This window comes from Manis pentadactyla, chromosome 2, assembly GCF_030020395.1.
Source record: "Manis pentadactyla isolate mManPen7 chromosome 2, mManPen7.hap1, whole genome shotgun sequence".
In the NCBI taxonomy this organism is placed as follows: Eukaryota; Metazoa; Chordata; class Mammalia; order Pholidota; family Manidae; genus Manis; species Manis pentadactyla.
In genome coordinates, this window is record NC_080020.1 from 228,396,781 (window position 1) to 228,417,431 (window position 20,651).

Genomic DNA, 20,651 nt, shown 5'->3' on the forward strand with positions numbered 1-20,651 from the left:
CCAACACTGTACAGCCAACATTTTGGGGGAGCAAGCCACTGCATAGGTGGCTGGAGTGGCCAGGCCTTGCCCTGAACCCTCCAGCCCAGCTTCCCATCCCCTTGTTGGCCCTCAGCCTGAAGCTGGCTCTGGTGAGGAAGCAGGTCCTCTCGACCCTGTATCTGAATCATCTCTGTGCCTCTGTGTCTCTGGTCCCACATGGAATGAATGGGTCTTCAGGGAGGCTGTGCTACAAGTTATTCTACCTGACCTGACCCTGGAGACCAGCTCACCAGGGGAGGAAGTTGGCAGGCAGAGGCAAGAGTGCACAGGTGGTGATGGTGGGAGAAGTGGCTGGTTCTGTCCTCCACACCCCTTCGCCCCAGCACCTCAGGAGGACGGTGTAGGCGGTGCCCGAGGGTGCAAATGAGGCTCCTGCCCTGCCATCTTCCGAATGAAGTTTTAAAGTTCTCTTTTAGAACTGCTGGAGGCACCTGTGAACCTTCGTGCCATGTGTACAGCCTCCTGTCCTGTGGATTTATTTGGCAGGAATGACACACCAACAGATGAAATGTATTGGGATGAACTATCACGGTATCCTTTTATATGCTCAGCATTGTTTTTAAGATGTGTTCATTTGGAAAACAACCACCATGATCATAGGGAATTTTGAGTACGAATGCTATAAAGGAATAGTGGTTCTTGACATACATAAAAGCCACGGAAGAGCAGCACCCGTCTTCCACACACGTCTGCTTTGTGGAAACCTGTGGAACTCGGTCAGAGTGAAGCAGTGCACGGACACCAACATGCAGTTTGGGGCTTCCGAGGTATTAGCGACACTCAAGGGTGAAATCTCTTGGGAGAGAGCTTGAGGGTCCAGGTTGAGGATGACCCTGAGCCTTGTGTCCACAGGTCCCTTGGGGACCCTCGTTTCTTTGGCCAGCCCATCCCACCATGCCCATTTTCTCATCATCCCTGCTTCCCCCCACCCTGTTCTCACTCCAGTTCTTCCCAGAGTGCCCTGTGTCCTCCCTTGATTCTAAAGCTCGGGGCTCCTTGAAGCCATCTCCCAGGCGAGCAGACTCCCTGCATGCCAACCTTCCTCCACTTCCTGCCAGGGCCCTCCCCTGAGGGCACCCATCAGGGAGCCACTGCCGCCAGACCAGACGCCTCCATGAGCAGAGGCCCCTGCCCCCTAGGGCTCCTGTTGTCCAGCCAACCGGCTGCCCTCTGCCCCTCCTAAGAAGGGACAAGAGAAAGCAGGGCTGGGTGTCATGTTGATAGGTCCTGGGAGATGATGAGACCCACCAGGGAAAGGCCCGTGCCTGCCTGGCTCACCGCAGGGGCGAGGCTAATCAACAGTATTTCCCAAATGAATGAGCGGTGAGTGATGCGCGAGTGAAATGTCATCATCTGGGCATTCCCCCTTTCTCGGTGACGCTGTGGGCATGTGACCTCTGGATTGAGTGTCGCCGTGGACACATCCACCACTGCCTTTAAGCTCCGGGATCTCCCTCATTCCGAGGACCTTCCCTTTTTTGTCCTCCCAGCTGCCCCCTCCTGTGGCCGCACCTGCTCCTTGTCATCATCACCTGAAACTACTCCACCTCCGGAAGCTTAAACACCAGTATCCCACTCCCACCACTGCCTGCGGTTCTTCCCACTGCCTGCCCGACTCCCACTGCGCTTTCTGGGGCCACACACACCCCTGCTCTCCCACTGTCATCTCTGGACCTCGCTCCTTTACCTGCCAGCCAACTGACTGACCTTCCTTCACCTTTGATTCCCTCGTGCCCTCTTTCCACAAATCACACCCACTTTGTTCAGCAAAACCCGAAGCTAATCCACTTTGTGGCGTGTCTCCTCTGCCTGCCCCTTGGCGGCCAAGCCGCGTGGGGAAGGGCCACCCAGGTGCAGACGGCACCACTCCTGGCGCCGGAGCCCCTTTCCCCAGCCAAGTCTTCAGGCCAGGCCAGGTGCTCCTCTCAGGGGCCGCACCTGCTCGCGGGGATGAGAGAAACAGACAAGCAGTGGTCAAGGCGATCGAGCCAGTTCAGCGCTGCTGTTCGGCTGGTGGCCCTTCCTTGGGCTCTGCAGCCTCCATTCTCTGATGACCTCGCTCCTACTCCAAGAAGAGTGAGACCCCCCAGAGTCACATCCCTTCTAACTTGGCCAATCTATGACTCGGTCATCCTACGTATCCCTTGCCCCCTTGGCCACTTTTTCTCATCTCAGAAGATGGGTCCGTCTTGCTCTCCAGGGCCGGCACCACCACGCCTGCCACCGAGTCCTCCCCACCTTCCCACCTGTAACCTCACACCTTTCCTTGTCTTCACACTGTCATTCTGCTGATTGTTCCCCTTGGCCTGCAAACAAACGCCATCTCCTCCTGTCCTGACACTGGCCCCTGGGTCCCTGAGTTCCCCCTTGCAGGGAGCCCTCAGGCCCTGTCTTCCTTCCTCCCTGCTGTGCACACAGGAGGTGTGGGCCTGACAGTGGGGGGCTGGGGAGCCTGTGTGCTTGTGTGTGTGCTCCCTGCTGGTGACAACAGGGGACACCACAGGCAGGGCCACCAACCTCAGGAAGCTTACATTCTATATAGAAGACAGGTGCATATGCAAGTAAACAGGTAAATAAAAATGAGAAATTCACATTTTTTTTTAAAGTTCTACAAGGAAGGTGAAAAGGTATAATGAGACTGAGTGGTGGGGAAATGCACTTCCCCAGGGCTTTCCCTAAGAAGTGCCAGGCATCGGGGTGTTGGGGGCATGTGGGGATGTGGGGTGGGAAGTCAGTGCCCGGCAGCAGTAAACCACTGGCTGAGCCTGGAAAGCACGCAGGCGGGGGGCCTGCCCCCCTCCGTCCGCTGCCTGGGCTCCCCTCACCGCTTCTTTGCAAACCGCCTCCCCTCAGTTCCAAGCCCGTGGACAGCATGGCTGTGGGTGCTAGCACCCTGTTCCCTGTGACCTGGCCTAGCACTCTCTTCTGGAGCCTCCTCTCCTGTGCCTTCCGTGACCTCGTGCTTGCTGAGGTCACCCCGTCCCAGCTCCTTCTGTCATGCCCTTTCTTGGAGCCCCTGTCTTTGTCGTCCCTGAGACCCCGCCCTTCCCCCATCACTGTCTCATCCCACATCAGAGGTCATGACTCCCTTTCATTCTCTGCTGCTCTCTGCCTAGAAAAAGTAAGAGCACATTATACATGCACAGGATTTCTTTCAGAGAGTATTAACGGGGGTGTATGGGTTCCCCTAGTGTCATGAACTCCAGATTAGGAAGCCTCATCTCTGCACTTCTCAGGAGAAATTTCATCCACTCTCACAGCATTATCTGTTCTTTCTACCTTTTAAAACTTTTCATTTTAAAGGTACAAAGGGGAAGGAGGAATGACGAGACAGAGCGCAGAGGATCTTTCGGGCAGTAAAACTACTCTTACAACACCATTATAAAGGTGCATGTGTGTCATTATCCATTTGTCTAAACACATAGAATGCACCAGACAAAGAGTGAATGCCCCCGCTCCCCAGCGTCAACCATGGGCTTTTGATGATTACGACGTGTCTGTGTAGGTTCCTCGGTTGTAACAAATGTACCTTCTGGTAGAGGATATTGATAATGAGGAGGCTGTGTGCACGTGGGGGTAGGGATATATGAGAATTCTGTACTTTCTGCTCAGTTATGTTGTGAACCTACAGCTGCTCTAAAAATTAATGTGTGGGTATTTTTTTAAATGAACTATAACATATATACAGGAAAGAACAAATTGCAGGTATACAGCTCACTGAATCACAGATGGGAACAGCCATGAAACAATCACCTAGATCAAAAAATAGAGCATTAGTAATGTACCAGGAGTCTCTTGGCCCTCTTCCAGCCAACCCACCCTCCCTCTCCCCAAAGGAAGCTACTCTCTTGACCACCTAACACCATTGGTTAGTTTTATCTGTTACGAAGAGAATCCTACACCATCTACTCTTTGGTGTCTGGTGTCATGAGTCCCATATTATGCTTACAGGAGTCTATGCTCTTGGGTGTAGTGATGGTTCGTTCACTGTTAACTTGTGTACACTATCCATTGTCGGGGGTACCACAGTGTCTTTTTGTGGACTTGTTTCGAGTTTTGGCTTATTATGAATAATGCTGTTGTGAACACCCTCATACATGCCTTTTGGTGAACACACTATACACATTGCATTGAACAGGTATCTAGGAATGAGTTGCTGGGCCATAGGGTTTATATACATTCAACTTGTGCAGATAGTTCTAAGTGGTTTTACAAAGCGAGTGCACTAATTCACACACCCACCAGCACTGTGTGGAAGTTCCTATTGCTCCACATCCTACACACACAGTACTTGCTTTGTCAGAATTTTTCATCTCAGCCATTCAGATGTGTGTGTGTAATGACAGCTCACTGTGATTTTAATTTCCATTTCTCAGATGACAAATTATGTAATGGATAATTTTGTGTACTTATTGTCATTAATCACCTAATATATTTTTATTGGGTTGTTTGCTTTTTCATTATTGAGTTGTAGGAGTTCCTTATACATCCTAGATACCAGTCCTTTGTCAGATACGACTCAGTCTGCATCCTGCTTATTCATTTTCTTGACTGTATGTTTTGAGGATCAGAAGTCTCTAATTTTAATGAAGTCTAACTTACCAGTTTTTCTTTTATGATCATGGATTTTTGAGACTAAGAGACCTTTGCTTATCTTCCAAGTTACAAGATATTCTCCTATTTCCTTTTAAAATCTTTATAGTTTTAACTTTAACATAAAATCTTTGTGGTTTTTAGGCCTTTGATCTATTTTGAATTCCTACTTTCATACAGTATAAAGTAGAACTAAAGGTCCATTTTCCCTCAAATGGAAAGCCAGTTATTCCATCACCATTTGCTGAAAAGAATTTTCTCTTCTTATTGGATTGTTTTTGTGCCTTTGTTAAAAATCAGGTGATTACATAAATCGGGGTCTATTTCTGGGCTTTTCATTCTTTCCCATGATGTGTTTGTTGATTCTTACTGCAGACACATACTGTCTTGATTACTATAGCTGTGTAGTATGTTTTGAAATCAGGTAGTGTCAGTCTTCTAATATTTTTTCCCAAACATTTTTTGAAAAAAGGTTTTGAGAAAACATTTTAGAATCAATTTGCCAATTTCTACAATAAAAAAAAAAAAAAAGTCCTGCTGGGACTTTGATTGGGATTGCATTGAACCTATAGATGGGTGTGGTGAGACTCTGGACATCTCAACAACAAATCTCAACTTGAAGTATTTATTTTCTTCCCCTTTCTCCCCCGACTACCCAACACCAAAACGTGCTCTGTACTACCATGCCTGACTCCGACACTGAGAGGCACCCTTAGTTTTGTCCTGTCCTTTTCCTCTAACTACAATCATTATGGCCTGTTGATTTTTCTCACTAAACATGTACCGGCTCCATCCTCATCTTTGTCCCTGCCTCCCCTGCCATCATGCAGGCTTCCTCGTTACTCACCTAGGTAATGGCAGTCACGGCCTTACTAGCTGGGCCCTGCAAATCTAGCTTGACCACCGGCCTCAGAGAGGCTGTTTTGCACATCTGACCACACCACTCTGGCTCAAAGCCCGTCAGCTCTAGGATGAGTCTCAACTGCCTACCTTTTCAGCTACATTTCCTGATCTCCCCCATACCTTCCTCTTTCTGAAGGCCTCCCCAGCCCCCAAATGAGTTAGGGGCCCCTCCTTGGCATGCCATTATGCCTTGTACACAGGACTGGGTGCATAATATAGGGCCCTTATTCAGAAATTAGGAAGAATTTCAAGATAGTGACCATAGTGAGTTAAGCCAAGTGTAAGGCCCTTCTGAGCACAGGGCCCTGTGTGACTGCACGGGTCGTTTGCACATCACACTTTGATTACTGTCTCTGTTCCTGTGGAGCGGGCAGCCCTAGGGCTCTGCAGGACCCAGGCAAGTCATCCATGAAGTGAACTGCTTTCTTCCAAAATCAGTGGCTTTTGTCGTTTGTTATAACCTGATCAATTTAAATGCTCTTAGGAGGTAGAACATTCACTAGTGTTGTAGTCCAGTGACTGGGTTCTGAAAACTGAGTCAACAAACAATGAGGCATAAGACCCACTGTGATCTGGGCATTGAAGCTCTGATGGAAGGAGTTTGCTGGTGGTGGGAATGTCAGCCAGCAGCTCCATCACAGAGGAAGAGTGGGGCATACACTTTCAAGCCCGGAAGTCACCAGCTTGTATTCCTTAGAGTATAAATAGCCTGTGCTCATTCTCAGTAAATACCTGTTCTTATTCAAAGGATTCTACATATTAAACACCCCAGAATGTCTCCTTCCAAATAGGCTGTAAATGTATGCACATTTGTATTTGGTATTGTCCATACAAAGGGTAAGTGACTGGTGGAGGAAATGTATATAGCAAGGTAGCATCTCACTGTCTGGGGCTGGGTGTAGGGTGCTTACTGTGGTCTGGTTTGGGGCCCAGGTCCTAGTGAAGATCTTCATGGTCAAGTGTAAGAAGTCTTCTGGTCTGTCTTACTGCCCAGCTGCCCTTTTCTTCCCCTTCAGAACTTCCAGTCAGTGTGGACTTGGTCCCATGCAGCCTTTCATTCCTAATGTGCACAACGCCTGGCAATAGGGCCAATACATAGGGGGATAAAGGGAGAAGGAAACAGAAAGGAGATTTCAGGGTTATATTCTATTATCTTGTGGAATAAGATAGCTAACATTACCCCCTACCACTATCACCTAAAGCCAACAAGCAAATAAAAACCTTAGTTAATCTAAATGTTAGGCAGAAAAATAGACGTGAGCAAGTGGAGAGAGAGTAAGGCCAGTAAATTCCACCAAAAGGGACTTAAAGAATTAACCAACCAGGTAAAACCAGAGAGCCAGAAAGGACTCACAGAATTAATGAGTTAATTAGTTGAGATTCCGAAGGCCAGGAGTGATTTAGAATGTCTGGAGATTCCCCAGATAAAGAAAAGTATCCCAGCACAGCCCATGTCTTCACTGTACCAATTAGATTATGCCATTGTAAAATCTAGCCTGCAAAAAGGCCCAGTTTATTCCTTACCCTTAACCTATACACTGTTTTTTTCCTCTTCTTCTAGGGACTTAATCAAGTAACTTTGTAACTAGGGCAGGAGACAGACCTTCTAAGTGTAAATAAACCTATGTGGACAAAGAATGCTGAGATCCAAGCCAACAGTCTCCTAAATAACCCTATTCTTAAGATACAACTTCAAAGGAATTATAAATCACCTTTATAAATCATGCCTTATGCTGACCCTTACTGAAAACGCCCTGTAAAACCCCAGAACCTAACCCTTAAACATGCTTCCTCTCGGAGGTTGCCTGCACTCTCTCTTAGTGGAGTGTGTATTTTTAAGACTTCTTAATGCCCAGCTTACTACGTTTCCTCTCTGCTCCTCCAGTTGTGCCTTTGTCACTTGGCTATTGCATTCTATTTTCCAAACTTTAAGCACAAGTCTTCACTCTCTCTGGCCTACTTCAGAAAAGAAGGGAGGGGCTGCTGAGAGCTTTGATTTGAGCTTGCAGGTTCCCGTCAATGAGCCTCCCCTTCCTCTGCTTTATTCAAGTAAACCTGCCTTTGTCTGCCTTGACTCTGGCCAGCTTCTCCCTTGGACTGTATTCAAATGAAACTTTTGCTCTGCTTCGCCTCTTTGCATCTGCCCTTCAATTCCTTGTGGCAGAGGGACAAGAGGGGAGGAGAACAAACTCTAACCCCAACATAAAGTCCGGTTTAACTTTGTCCATAATGTAGATAATAACTCATTCTGGTTCATTGAAGATAAATGTTCATATTAATAATGTTAATGAAAACAATAATAAATTTATATCAATAAAATTTATGAAATGTTATTTTCTTAATAACATGAATATAGCTTTAGCCATTTTTAAGTTTAGTTTTTCATTCATTTATTCATTCAGCAGATACCAAGTGCCTATTATATGTCATAACTAGGAAATAAATTTCCATGATCAAAAATAGTTTATTTTACAGTTGGCCATTTAAGCACAATGAAAAAGTATATCTTTTTTAACAGTAAAACTATGAACTATATATTCCTTTCTCTTTCCTGCCTCAGTGCCGTAAAATGGATAAAAGGCAAAACATAAGGTTGTGTTAAACTAAAGAGCGGTGCCAGTGTACAAAGTGCATAGCATCCCTAAAAATGTTAACGTTATTAATGCAATATACACTCTGGAGCCTCTATGCCAATTCAACTCACAGAGAAAGACATAGTAATGTCTTATTTTTATATAATAACGTAATGTCATCTACAAAGCATTTTCATATGTGTAATTTCACTTGAAACCTACCTTTTAGAAGCTTACAAACTAAGCAGACATAATGACAAATGTCTGATCCATGCCTGTCACATAGTAATAACTCAAGAAGTATTTGTTGAATGAATGTATGAATGAATGTGGTCGCAGTACATTTGATCAAACATAAAGAAGTATTAAAATAACACAAAAATGTTACAGTAAGTCCTGAGAGTATTTCAACTCAATTCAACTCATGGTATTTACACATAGTAGCAACTGAATACATATGTGCTTAACTGAAGTTAATTTCTCAGATTCTTCTGAACCCCAGGAGTCTATTGCATGGAGGGAGGGGTCATCCTCCTCTGCTCTGTGGGAAAGCTACCTTGGCTGGGTGATGATGATGGTGGCTTAGCCTTTACTGGTTGTGGTTGGCAGGATCTAGGGTGACCCATGCCCACCTTGGCATGATTCCTCCCCTGTGAATAAAATAGGATATTATGTTATGTTATATGACAAAAGAGACTTTGCAAGTGTAATTAAGAAGAGTAGTTGGTTGATTTTGAGATAGGGCCTAACCTACTTGCATGAGCTCTTTCCAGGATGTCTCCTCTGCTGGGTGCCGCAGAGGAAGTCGAGAAAAGTCTGAAAGCAAGCAGGTGCCATGTTGTGAGCTGCCTGTGGGTACAGCAGGGGAAGGGCCTGAGAATGGCCTCTGGGAGCTGAGAGTGGCCACAGGCTGAGAGCCAACAAGGGAAACAAGGGTGCTCAGGCCTACAGCTGCAGAAGGCCGAATCCCACTCACAGCGATAATGAGCCTGGGAGCTGATTTTTTCCCTAGAACCTCCGACCAGAGCTCAGCCTGGCCGACATCTTTGTTCCTGCCTTGTGGTACGCTGAGGCAGAGAACCCAGCCATGCTGTGCCGGACTTCCATCTACAGAACTGTGAGCCAGTGTTCATGCTGTTTTAAGCCACTGTTTGTGGTAGTTTGTTATATAGCAATAGAAAACAAATCCAGTTGTGAATGGTGTTTTTAAGGTATGGAAAATTCCTCCACAGGTTATAGGTAGAAACAGGTAGATGGGTGGGCTTGGTGTCTTGGGCTGAGAACAGCTTGGCTAGCCATCAGGCATTCGGGGTCGCTGAGATGGGCTTTTACAGGCAAGAAGACCACGAGGTCAGCAAGTGTCTGAAGAACGGAAACATTCTCTTTTGGTGATCACTTAAAGCAGCGTCTTCTTTCATTCATTCAGCGAATATTTACATTTTGCTCTCTTCTCAGTGTTGCTATAATTATATACCTAGCAGCAGATGGATAAGGTCCCTGTTCTCATGGGGCTTACACTCTAGTGAGCATGGAGGAACCAGAGTATAAAGGGGCTGCAGTGTCAAAGAGCAAAGTCATGTCAGCTAATAAATGCAATAAAGACAATAAAGCACCTGGATGTGATAGAGGGTGCTGGGATGGGGAAGGGTTCAGAGAGGACATCTTCATGGGGGGACGGGGGAGGGGTGGGTGACACTTCAACTGAGATCTGAATGGTGCAAAGAAGCCGGCCACGAAAAATCTGAAGTCCGAGCATTCTAGCCAGAGAGAACAGCAAGAGCAAAGACCCTGAGGCCGGAAGAGCAAGAAAGCAGTGTGGCTAGAGTCACCGAAGAGAGCTCTCTGTGACACACTTAGAGAGACCAACTGCAGACCAGTCGTGCAGGATCTGGGCATCACGAAGGGGTTTCCGTTTAGGTGTGAGTGCTCTGGGTTCTAAGCAGGAGTGCAGTACCGTCTGATGCACTGTTTTTAAAAGAGTGCTCTGGGGGCTGAGGGGAGAAGTGACCACACGGAGTAGGGTGAGAGCTGGAGACCAGCCCGCAGGCTCTGGAGGAAACCAGGCAGTAGGTGGCGATGGCTGGGACCAGAAAGGGACACTGGCGCTGACCTTCCTGCGGAGATAAAGCAGATAAGACTTTCTGGGGGACTTGATTTAGAGGGTGAACAACTTGGTGGGTGATGGTCCCATTTATTAGGTCGGGGATGAGGGGAATGAAGGGTGTGGTTTTCTAGGTGAAGCTGGGAAATCTATTCACAGGCCTATTAGAATGCTTCACACAGAGAAAATGAGGAAGCAGGTCCTAGAAGAAACACAGATGCTCCACGGTCTTGGCAGTAGGGGCACCAAAAACCTACCTGGCTTCAGTGCGAATAGTGTGGCCCGGTAGGGCAGGGCTGGCAAAATTGGGTGGGGCATAGTTCCAAGGCCCAGGCTCTGATTAAGTTTCCTGACCTTATCCAGGTCAACAATCCTTTTAAGAATCTGATGAGAACTCGGTGTCTGTTCCATAGGGAAAATGCACACATACAGATATTTGGCATCAGTTTGGGGGGTTTTAGAACTCCTTAAAGCCCACCCCACAGAGTCCTGACTTATGGACCCCAGGTTAATATGCTAAACCACGAGTGTCTACAAGTCTTCTGGAAAATGCATTAAGATAATTCACACTGAACAAAAGCCTAGGAGTGTACATCTGTCATCTTTGCCCAGCTTTTGAACCCTCTTCCAAGGTCTCTAGAACTGGCCTTGTGCAGAAGCTGAGAACACCAGGTATGTCCTCCTGGCCTCCCACTGGGCCTGGACACTGGCCATTGCTCTAGGTTTGGCTGGTCAGATGCAGGATGGGTTCCAGACTGGGACTGTCATGTGATGAAAGGATGGGAGCATCCCTCCTAGAGGTGGTGGCTGCAGTGGCCGCAGGAAGGTCCAGTTTCCAAGGGTGGCAAACTATGGTGTGTGGGTTCAGTGGGGAGGACAGCAGAGTCCTTGCTGGATAAAACTTGGACGAGGTACAGCCTCCCTTATTCTGCTTATATCTCAGCTGGCTTCCTTGCTTTCCTGAGGAATCTGTGAGCCTCTCAAGAGGCTTTCTGTGAATTTTTTTCCCTTATGAAATGGTCAGAATCTGTAAATGTTGTTTGCAACTAGGAATCCTGACAGGTGGTATATAACTAGAGGACGGGGTTGAGGACAGAGAGGCTGAGGAGGCTGAGGGGAAGGGTGGAGAGAAGCAGGAGGAGGAGGAGGAGTGGGGAGAGAAGGGGGGAAGTGATCTGCAGTCACACAGGTGGGATTTGCCTCCTGTGTCTCATGCAACCTGGGGCAAATTTGATTTTCTTTTTAAACTTTCAAACCTACAGAAAAGTTGAGAAAACAGTATTTTCAACAACTCGATACCCCGTACATAGATTGAAAAATTATTAACATCTTTGGGCAAGTTTCTTTTTTGTGAGCTGAAGTCTCATCTTCCTCATTTGTAATATTGGAATAGTAATACTACCTCCCTCAGAAGGTTTTAGTGAAGATTAAAAAAGAGAGAACTTGTGAGAATCATTTAATTTAGAATGCTTACTCTGCATGCAGTGAACTTCGGTGATTTCATTATTAATTCTCTGGACGTACACGTAGGGAGCACCTACACAGGGTGAGACACTTCGGAGGCACCAGAGATCAGGTGATGTATCTTGCAGTTTGGAAATCTATGGGGATATGGATAAGTAAATAAAAAATTACAATATAAGACAGCATTTTTCAGCCTTGAATACTGTTCAACCATGTAAATGGAAATCTCAGACTCTCAGTGTTGGCTTAACTCTTAAGAAAAAACTTTAGTTTGAAATAATTTTAGATGGGCAGCAAAGCTGTAAACATGTGACAGAGAGTCCCGTATACTCCCATCCAGCTGCCCCTATTCCTACCACCTTACGTAGCCACAGCGTATCTATCAAAACTAAGAGGTTCACACTGGGGCAATACTATTAACTAAACTACAGATTTTACCAGTTTTTCCACCAACGTCCTCCTTCTGTTCCAGGAGCCTATCCAGTTGCAGTAAAGTCAGGACTTAATTCTTTTTAATGTTTTATTTAAAGATGGGCAAATATAAATCTAGCTCTAAGTTTATTGTGCTTGTAGCTCTTGTACTACTGTATAGCAAAACAAATTAATACATTATTTTCAAGCAAACTTTAAAGTTCAAACCAATATAATTCCAGTTAACTTAAATGATTATTGATATTGTTTTGATGAATACCAGTTGATTAAAAAATAACTAATCCATAGTGCCTAGTATATCAGGCAATGTTCTAAATGCTTCATATGTACTGGATTTTATTGACTCTAAAAACCCATTAACTATAAGGTGCACCGTTACCTCACATACCACTTGAGAAAAAATATGGTCAATTAAACATGCATGACATGCAAGACACATCCTGATTTCAGGAATATTAAAATAGATGTCCTGGACTCAATGAGTTATGGTATATACTCATCTCATCTTTACAAAGGCCTTCTTAGGTAGGTGCTATTATAATCCTCATTTTTCAAATGAGGAAACAGAGGCAGAGAGCGATTAGATTAACTTGCTCTATCCAGACTCTATCTGGGTAGACAGTGGTAGATGCAGGATTTGGACACAGGTAGTCTGGCTCTGGAGCCTCTGTGCTCTTAGCTCTAAGCATAGGCATCTAATAAGCACTATGCTGTAGTTCATTACAGCCTAGGGACTGGAAGTTTGTATCAGAGGTGGTACTAGAAATACTGGAGCACCTGTACCCTGCTTTGCAGTTCCAACCTCAGTGGAAAGTGCAGGTCAAACCTTCCTGGCACTGAGGACCAAGAACACCTGTTCTCACTTTTGTCTTAAAGAAAACACTATTCCCTCAAATGTGGTTCCTGGCTCTAAGCTATGACATTTCTTGTTGGAGACAAAATGTGTAAATGGACCTGTCTGAAATAATAATCATCTTAAACAGAGCTATGTTGTTTTCAATATTACCAATGGCCAAAATGTATGGAATGAAGAATTAGGGCTTTGGGTCAGGAAGAGGAGTGATCAATTGTTCATTTTTAATCAAGAAATATTTACTGAGAGTGTGCTACATACCAGGCACTGGGGCAGGCCCAGGGAACCCAGAGATGAATTAAGCCCAGTTTGCCATCAAGTTGAGATGGAGGGGGTGATCAGGTAAGTACACTACAACCCACAGAGGTAATTGCCATAGACTTACTTCAAAATCATTCAAAATAATCTGAGGATGACAGGGTGGTGAGGGTATAGCTGAAACATGATGGGTTGTCTGTGAATTGCTGAAGCTAGGTACTATGTATAAGAGTTCAATACACTCTTAGCCTTTTGAATATGTTAAAATCTTCCTGTAGTGATCAAAATGAGGGAGAAAGAAAATAGAATGAAGAATATGTTCAAAAGGAGCCCATTCCAAGTTTAATAAAGGAAATTTTATGGACTCTTTAAAAATGACATTTTAATTAGCCTTGAGTGGTTGTGGCAATATAAGGAAAGCAGAGTGTCTGAAGGAAAGCTTCCAAGCATAGACATCTAGGATAACATTGCATTACATCCAAGTTCATTATTATTGTGCTTGTAGGATGTGTTAAATTAGTGTATATTCTTATAATAAAAATCTACCCCCAAAAAGATATAATTACCATGAAGGTATTTATACAGTAAACTGAAAACAGGAGAACCAGCAAAATACTCAAAAGGTGAGTTTTGAGCAGCTGGTGGGATCTGGGTCTAAGGAGAGGGAGAGGGTGTTCCAGAGGCCAGCTTTGCAGAGGCAAAGATTCCAACCAGAATAATGAAACAACACAGATCTGGGCGTCAGTGGGAAATAGGACTGCATAAAGTGAAATGGTCTAAGGCCCTTAATTATCAAAGTTAGGAGTAGGATATGTCTATATATCTTTAAAACACTTAGCGCTTAGGGACAAATACTATTGTGTTTTACAGTCAGTGTCTTTTACAATACATTCTTGAAAATAATAAAAGACATGCTTTTTGTGTGTAAAATTATTCAAGATTTCTTGAAAACCATCCAGTGTAGGTTGGGAAATAAACCTTTTCTCTTTTTATAACTTGCTTAAAAGGCTTATTTATTACCACTATGAAGCCCATGATTTTTCTACTGTGGCACACTCCTCTTCAAGGATGGTGGTCCTACCTATTTCCTCAAAGAAGGTCTCAGGCAGAAGGCAGAATTTCGACTGTAATTTTAAGGACAGTTATAATAGAAACAAAATTTCTAAGCCCAGAAGTCCTTACCCAACCATAGCCTGTACTCAAAATGACCCACTTCAGTTCCATGTAAGGGAAGTGAGGATTATGTTCTAATTTCAAAAGAACCCTTTTGCACAATTAACCTACACTATTCCCTTTAGTTTTCTTCTAACTACACCAAGAATTCTCGTCTTCAGATCTAGACAACAGTAAAGGTTGTTGTCTTTGAAACTGGACGATCGGCGGAGAAAGTTAGCGTGTGAACTTTCTGAAAATAACACGTACGTGAGCAGCTGTCTGTTGTTATTGTCACACACCAGTCTCCAAAGACATCAGGTTCAAATTCCCTTCTTCCCTGACGTCCTCCCTTTAACTACTTTTTCATTTTTTTGGTATGCTTTTTTTATTTCCTTCCTTAATGGATAAATGGCAAACAAATCCAGGCGAATACAATATTTTTAGGACATCAGTTTTAAAGAGCATTTATGTGTAATGTAATACTGCAGAAACACGCAGGGGAAAAGATGAGACTTCCACGCTGAATTCGCTTGCTGCCTGCCTGCTTTCGCTGGGTTGCCTGGACCGAGGCCCCAATGCCTCCGGTGAGCCCTGCCGCCCCACCCGGGACACTGCCGCGGGGGCAGCGACCCCAAGGGCTACCTGCTGCTCGCGGGGTTCGGAAGCAGTAGAGCGGTTCCTGGCCCTCCCCGTATCGGGGTTGCCGCCAGCCCACGGCAGGGCCTCGGCGGAGCCTCACGCGTCCCCAGTTCAGACGCTTGCCAAGCCCACAGCGGCCACTTTCCTCTTCCGGAAACTGGCCGTTTCCGGTGCCTGGGTTTGCGTCATCAGCCTGCGCCCGGGAGGCCCTTAGATTCCGATGCACGCGTGTGCTGCCTGGAGAGGGGCCCTGGCAGGAGCCGGGGTCTACGCTTTCCGGCGCCGCTATGCAGGTCTCCAGCCTCAACGAGGTGAAGATTTATAGCCTCAGCTGCGGCAAGTCGCTTCCTGAGGTGAGACACTTCGGGGTCTTCCCCGTGAGGCAGCCCCCCTCTCCGCGGCCTCTGTTTCAGCTGGGCCTTGGCCGGCCTCTGACTTGGGGGTCTCAGAGACGAGTGACGGTTCCCCGGGGGGAGCTGGTCGGTGTTGGCATCTCCGCGCCAGAAGCTGGGCCAAGGGTGGTCAGGGTCGGTGAGCTTTGCTTGACCTTTGTACAGTTCTCCAGAACAAGAGGACGCGCGTCCCTTGCTTGGGCTTATATGGATCTTCACAGCCGCTGCCACACCGAGGTGGAAAAGCGTGGACAGATGATTGACAGACATTTCTCTCCCGTTTTAATGCCCATTCATCAGCTGTTTATTGAGTTCCTATTATACGCCAAGTTCTAGAAATACAGTAGTAAGCAAGAGAAATGCAGACTTTGCTTCTGCAGAATTTATGGTTTAGACGGCAGTATTTTTGAACCTTGCTGAACTTAATTTCATTGTCTTAGGACATCAGAAGGGGCTGCGAAAATCAGGGATTCTCTTCCAATCTTCTCGTCTAAAATCCAGCTAGAGTAAGGGAGACTTATACAGGATCACAGACCTAAGGCTCTGAACCTGCGTGTTTTCTCAGTCAAGCCTCTGTCGAAGCACTTAAAATGAGAGAAGACTTTTTGCAGACTCTCATTTCCATTTTGAGAGTATGTGTTAGTGGTTTTACAACATGCCTGTTTATACCATGCTGCTGTTGGTCTAAGCCCTTCCCTTGGAAATTAGAATTCATGTAGTTCCACTTTCATGTGTCTGCCCCTGAAAGATTTGGAGCTGACGATCAGATTCTTCCCTTTTTTTTTTTCTTTTTTTTTTTTTTTTTTACCAGAATTGAGGTTAGGCAATTCCTTGTCTTTCAATTATTCTTTACATAGCGTGATCTTTTTCCTTTTGTTCATTCTTCACATTTGTTGAGAAGTGACTAGATGCAGGCAGCCCTGTTCTAAGTGTTGGGATAAATGGTGAACGTATCAGATAAGTTTCCCTGTTGGGGACAAGGGTAAGTGAGCAAACCAGAACACTGCTTAAGATGATAAGTGCTTTGAGTGATGTGTGACTAGAAGACAGCTGTTGTGGGTCACATGTTCAGAAAAAGTGTTTTGAACAAAGCCTTCAGGGAAGGCCTCTCTCCAAGAGGTGACATTTGAGCAGAAACTTGGATGATGAAAAGGAACAAGTCATGTGAAGATATGGGGGAAGAGTTTTGAGTGCTGAGAAAAGAAAATGTAAATGTCCCCAAATGGGAATGCACCTAACATGTTGGAGAAATAGAAGGTGTGGCCATGGTATGCTGAATGAGAGGAGAAAGTGGGGGTCATAAGGCTGGAGACGTGAGCCTTGTAGGCTAAGGTAGGAAGGTACAGTTTATTCCTAGTGCTGATGGAGGCCATTGTTGAGTTTTGAATGGGGTTGCTGTGTGGCAAATTACTGTAGCTGGGGAGAATGTGCAGGGGTGAGTTAGGTAGTCCAGCCCAGCGACTTCGGTGGGTGAACCAGTATGGGATCAAAGGAGATGCTAAGACACTGCAGGAATCAGGATATATTTCGAAAGTAGGCTGGCTAATGGTTGGGATGGTGGTGGGAAGGAGTTGAAATGAAGCAAAGGAAGTGATCAGGAAAGAATACTTTGATTTGGGATCTGAACAACTGAGTACATGATGTTGCTGATAACTGAAGTGGAGAAGAATTGAGCATTTTGGGCATGGGGAGGAGGAAGGTAGTGAGCCAAAAGGATCAAAAGTTTTATTTTTGATACTTTAGTGGTTTTAAGTTCTCATAAACATTAAGTGGAAATATTGAGTAGACAGTCATGTGTATGCTAGTATGGTGATCTCTCAGAAACTTCTTTTAAAATGATTCTAACTTACCAACAAATTGCTTCTTTTGTTTTACTTAGTTCAAATGTAAGAATTAAGTATTTTGTTTTTCTTTTCAACAATAGTGAGGTGCCTGTCCAGGGAGAGAATTAGGTCGTCAGCATTTCCTAGCTCTGTTGCTAGGTTTCTCATTAAATTATTTGCCTTGGTAAAGTGCCATTCTTCATTAGCTATGATTTTATAGAATAGAGAGAGGGTGTCTGAAATTACTGACAACTTTCAGTTCTTTGTTGAACTTGTTTTAATGCTAGACTCTCTTGCTCCTGCACATGCTGACTCCTTGTTTTGTGTTCTTCCTGTAGTGTTGTCAGTACATATAGAAACTCCTGAATCGACTTTCCTTCCTCCCATTATCACTGTGTTAGAGAATTTCTGTCCTTTTAGGGACCCAGGCTCTGATTTAGAAGGAAATCTCAGCCCCCTCCCCTCTGCCCCAAGCTCATTTGCTCGGGATATAGGAGTCTGGTTATTGTATGAACTGTCCCTTTCCTTACCATAGCTTCCTGAGAAGAGGGCATTGAATCCCGTTAGAGAAGCCGTGGCAGAATCCCTTTGTTCTGCTTGTATTAGGTTGATGTGAAAGAATATATTGAGTACCTAGAAGTCTGCTTTAGCAGTACCATTATTTGAAACATTACTGCCTAAAATAAAATCAGAGCAATGTAATCACAGAGACTAGCATAAACCTGAAAATCAGTGCACTAAGTACAAAGGCAGGAGGAAAGCTCTGGCTCAAACTCAGGCTCCTGAAAGTATTCCAAGTCTTCACATGTAGACACTGCCTCAGCAGTCATTCTTGGGGTCTTGACTGGTGAGTCTGCATGGCCAGAGTCCTAAAGATTCAATGTCATGTGTTTAGGCTGTACATTAGGTTTGTGCTCTTAGGAATGACATCTGTTAATTTTTCTCTTGCTTTTCTCTCATTTGTTTGGGGTAGGCTTTCTTATCCTTGTCATTATTGATGTTTTAGGCTGGACAGTTCTTTATTGTGGGGCTGTCCTATGCATAATAGGATGTTCGGCAGCATCCCTGACCTCTACCCAATAGATGCAAGGAAACCTCCCCCAAGTTGTGACAACCGAATATATTTTTAGGAGTTGCCAAATGCCCTTTGGGGGCAGAATTGCCCCTGGTTTAGAACCACTGCTTTAGGGTGATCATAGTTGCTGAGTACTTCATTGTTGGCACCTCTTCATGCGATGCAGTTATGCTGCCTGCTGAACTGAGGATCCTTAATAACAGACCCTAATCTGGTATCCGTGAGTATGATTTTTAAAAGTATGATTCCTTTATTATCAGGTGTCAGCTATTTGGTCAGTTTTATTCTTTATAAAAATATATTTCTTCAAGAAGCTTTCTCCTTGAAGTGTTTTGCTTTTGAAATAGTTCTATGTATTAATTATAACCCATAATATTTGAGACTTAGTGCTTTCCACTAATATGTTTTCTCTTGTATAAAACATAGTAGTCCTAAAAATTTATTTTCTTTTATATGTAAATATATACAAGAAAAAAGTCCAGAGGTTATGCTAACAGGGTTAGGATTACAGAATATTTTCTCTATTTGAATAGATTCCTGTGAGGTTTCAGGTTTTTTTTTATATGAGCAAATGTTTTATTTTTGTAAGCAGAAAAACAAAGTAAATATGTTTTAAAATAAAGTTTTCATTTTCTTTAAGTGGCTTTCTGACAGGAAGAAGAGAGCACTACAGAAAAAAGATGTGGGTGAGTATTATTTTTTCCCACTTCAGCTACATTTGTGATCCATGTTATAGTGCTTTCACTTGCTTAATGTTTCATATTTAAGTGCAGATTTACAAAAATACAGTGGAATTAATGTAGTGGAAAATAACCTTTGTGCCCTTTTCCTTCTTAGGAGAAATTTTGTGGTGGTCAATATGTTCTTGGTGGGTGTGGGGTTTGATTCTACCTACTTACAAACTAATAAGTTAGTCTGTTACTGTTTCGTGTATGGTAGCAAAGGACACAAAACTGCTGGGTCAGAGACAAGGTCTCCATTACTCTTACAGCACAACAAATAGCCTGAGCATCAGCATATTGCTGTCAGTTCCCTTTGTCCCTAAGGCCCACGGACACACTCGACCTGGCCCAGATGGATGCTGTGCACACAGCAGGTTGCGTTGCAGCTGAGGGACACCGAGTTTGGGAAGTACACTGCTTTTATAGCAAGCAGTAAGCAAGCCTGATCTTTGTCCCCAGGAGATCTGTTACCTCGCCTGTCAAGGTTTCCAGTTGCATAAATAACCCTGTGAAATGGCAGGTAAAGGAGTGGCCAGGGCATTGCAGTCTTGCCATACCCAGCAAGATGTGCAGGAATGCAGGAGATCCAAGGAGGACTATTCCATTTGCTTTGTTCTTCATTGTATCAAAATCTTTTCCCATTAGTTAACTCCATTTGTCAGTTTTTGATAGAGACAATGAGCATTTTCTTTCTGATCGGAGTAATTTTACGTGCAAGTCATATGAACATGAGCAATAAAAGATCACTGAAGATGATTTTGATTCTTTAACTTATGGCAGCAGGGAAGACGAGAATGTACGATAAGAATGAGAGATGATTTATCTTCCCATATATTTTGTTTAAATTATTTTAAGACTAAGATACTGAAGGGGTTTCTGGATGTGAGATAAATACTCCAAGGAAAGCATCTTGGAAAAGTAGGCTTTATATAGTTAGTACTCACTCAGAAAGTGAAAACTTTACATTAAAAGAAAAAAGAAATTGATAGTTTCATAATGTTTACTGATTCTGATTTCTTCCGATTTCCTACATTCCAGTCTAGTGTCCCAGTGTGTAAGAAAACAGATTCAGATTAGTTAGAGGAACTCACTAATTAACTGTTTCTCCCACTCCATCTCAAAATTATCATGTGTCTTCCAAATTGAGTGAGCCATTCCTACTCAGGTGGTTTGAATCTTTTATTTGGGCTTGATAAACAAGACAGTAATGTGCCATAGAGTCTCACACAGTCCTTACGATAGGCATATTGTTATGACAGCAACCAGAGCGAATCTGCACTTTCAGTGTTAGTTTTGTGATCCAGAGAGGTAGCTCCAAGTTTTCCTCTAGTTTGGGTCCTCTTGGCTGCAGATCTGTGGTGCCAAAAGAGGCAAAAGTGAGCTTGGTTAGCAGTTACTTGCATAGAGTTAAGATTTTGAAGGTTTGGACTTGTTATTATTTAGGAGGAAAAAATGATAAGATTTTTGACTTACCATAAATGAGTAATGATGGTGGTTTGAAGTTTATTCTGTTCCCCCTTTATGCAGGGCATTTTTCTTTTCAGTTAGTGATACTTTTTCCTTTTTAAAAAGTAAAAATAAAATACTTAAAAAAGTAATGTATGAGCTAAGAAAAAGCCTTGCTCT

The 20,651-nt window shown here is 44.2% G+C and overlaps 1 protein-coding gene and 2 long non-coding RNA genes across 5 annotated transcripts in view; 2 read left to right on the top strand and 1 right to left on the bottom strand.

The window, feature by feature from the left end:
• On the top strand, positions 1-2,633 carry LOC118910621 (uncharacterized). The gene is made up of 3 exons (XR_008995950.1): positions 1-573; positions 698-809; positions 895-2,633. It is a non-coding gene; the product is annotated as an uncharacterized LOC118910621 (long non-coding RNA).
• Positions 2,634-3,656: 1,023 nt separating this feature from the next.
• On the bottom strand, positions 3,657-15,170 carry LOC118910497 (uncharacterized). Of its 3 annotated transcripts, XR_008995951.1 has the most exons (5): positions 15,017-15,170; positions 11,687-11,813; positions 8,668-8,761; positions 6,450-6,614; positions 3,657-3,795 (listed from the first exon to the last, which is right to left on the bottom strand). It is a non-coding gene; the product is annotated as an uncharacterized LOC118910497 (long non-coding RNA). The 3 variants fall into 3 exon arrangements; XR_008995952.1 differs by lacking the exon at positions 8,668-8,761; XR_005024007.2 differs by lacking the exons at positions 3,657-3,795; positions 6,450-6,614; positions 8,668-8,761 and adding an exon at positions 9,604-10,225 and having other exon boundaries at positions 15,017-15,168.
• A 40-nt stretch (positions 15,171-15,210) lies between these two features.
• The window catches only part of NOL10 (nucleolar protein 10), an 86,106-nt gene continuing 80,665 nt past the window's right edge, over positions 15,211-20,651 (top strand). Inside the window, exons 1-2 of the mRNA XM_036881668.2 lie at positions 15,211-15,366; positions 18,944-18,989. Of these exons, the coding sequence (XP_036737563.2) occupies positions 15,301-15,366; positions 18,944-18,989 (112 nt within the window). The 5' untranslated portion in view covers positions 15,211-15,300. The remainder of the gene's footprint in view (positions 15,367-18,943; positions 18,990-20,651) is intronic.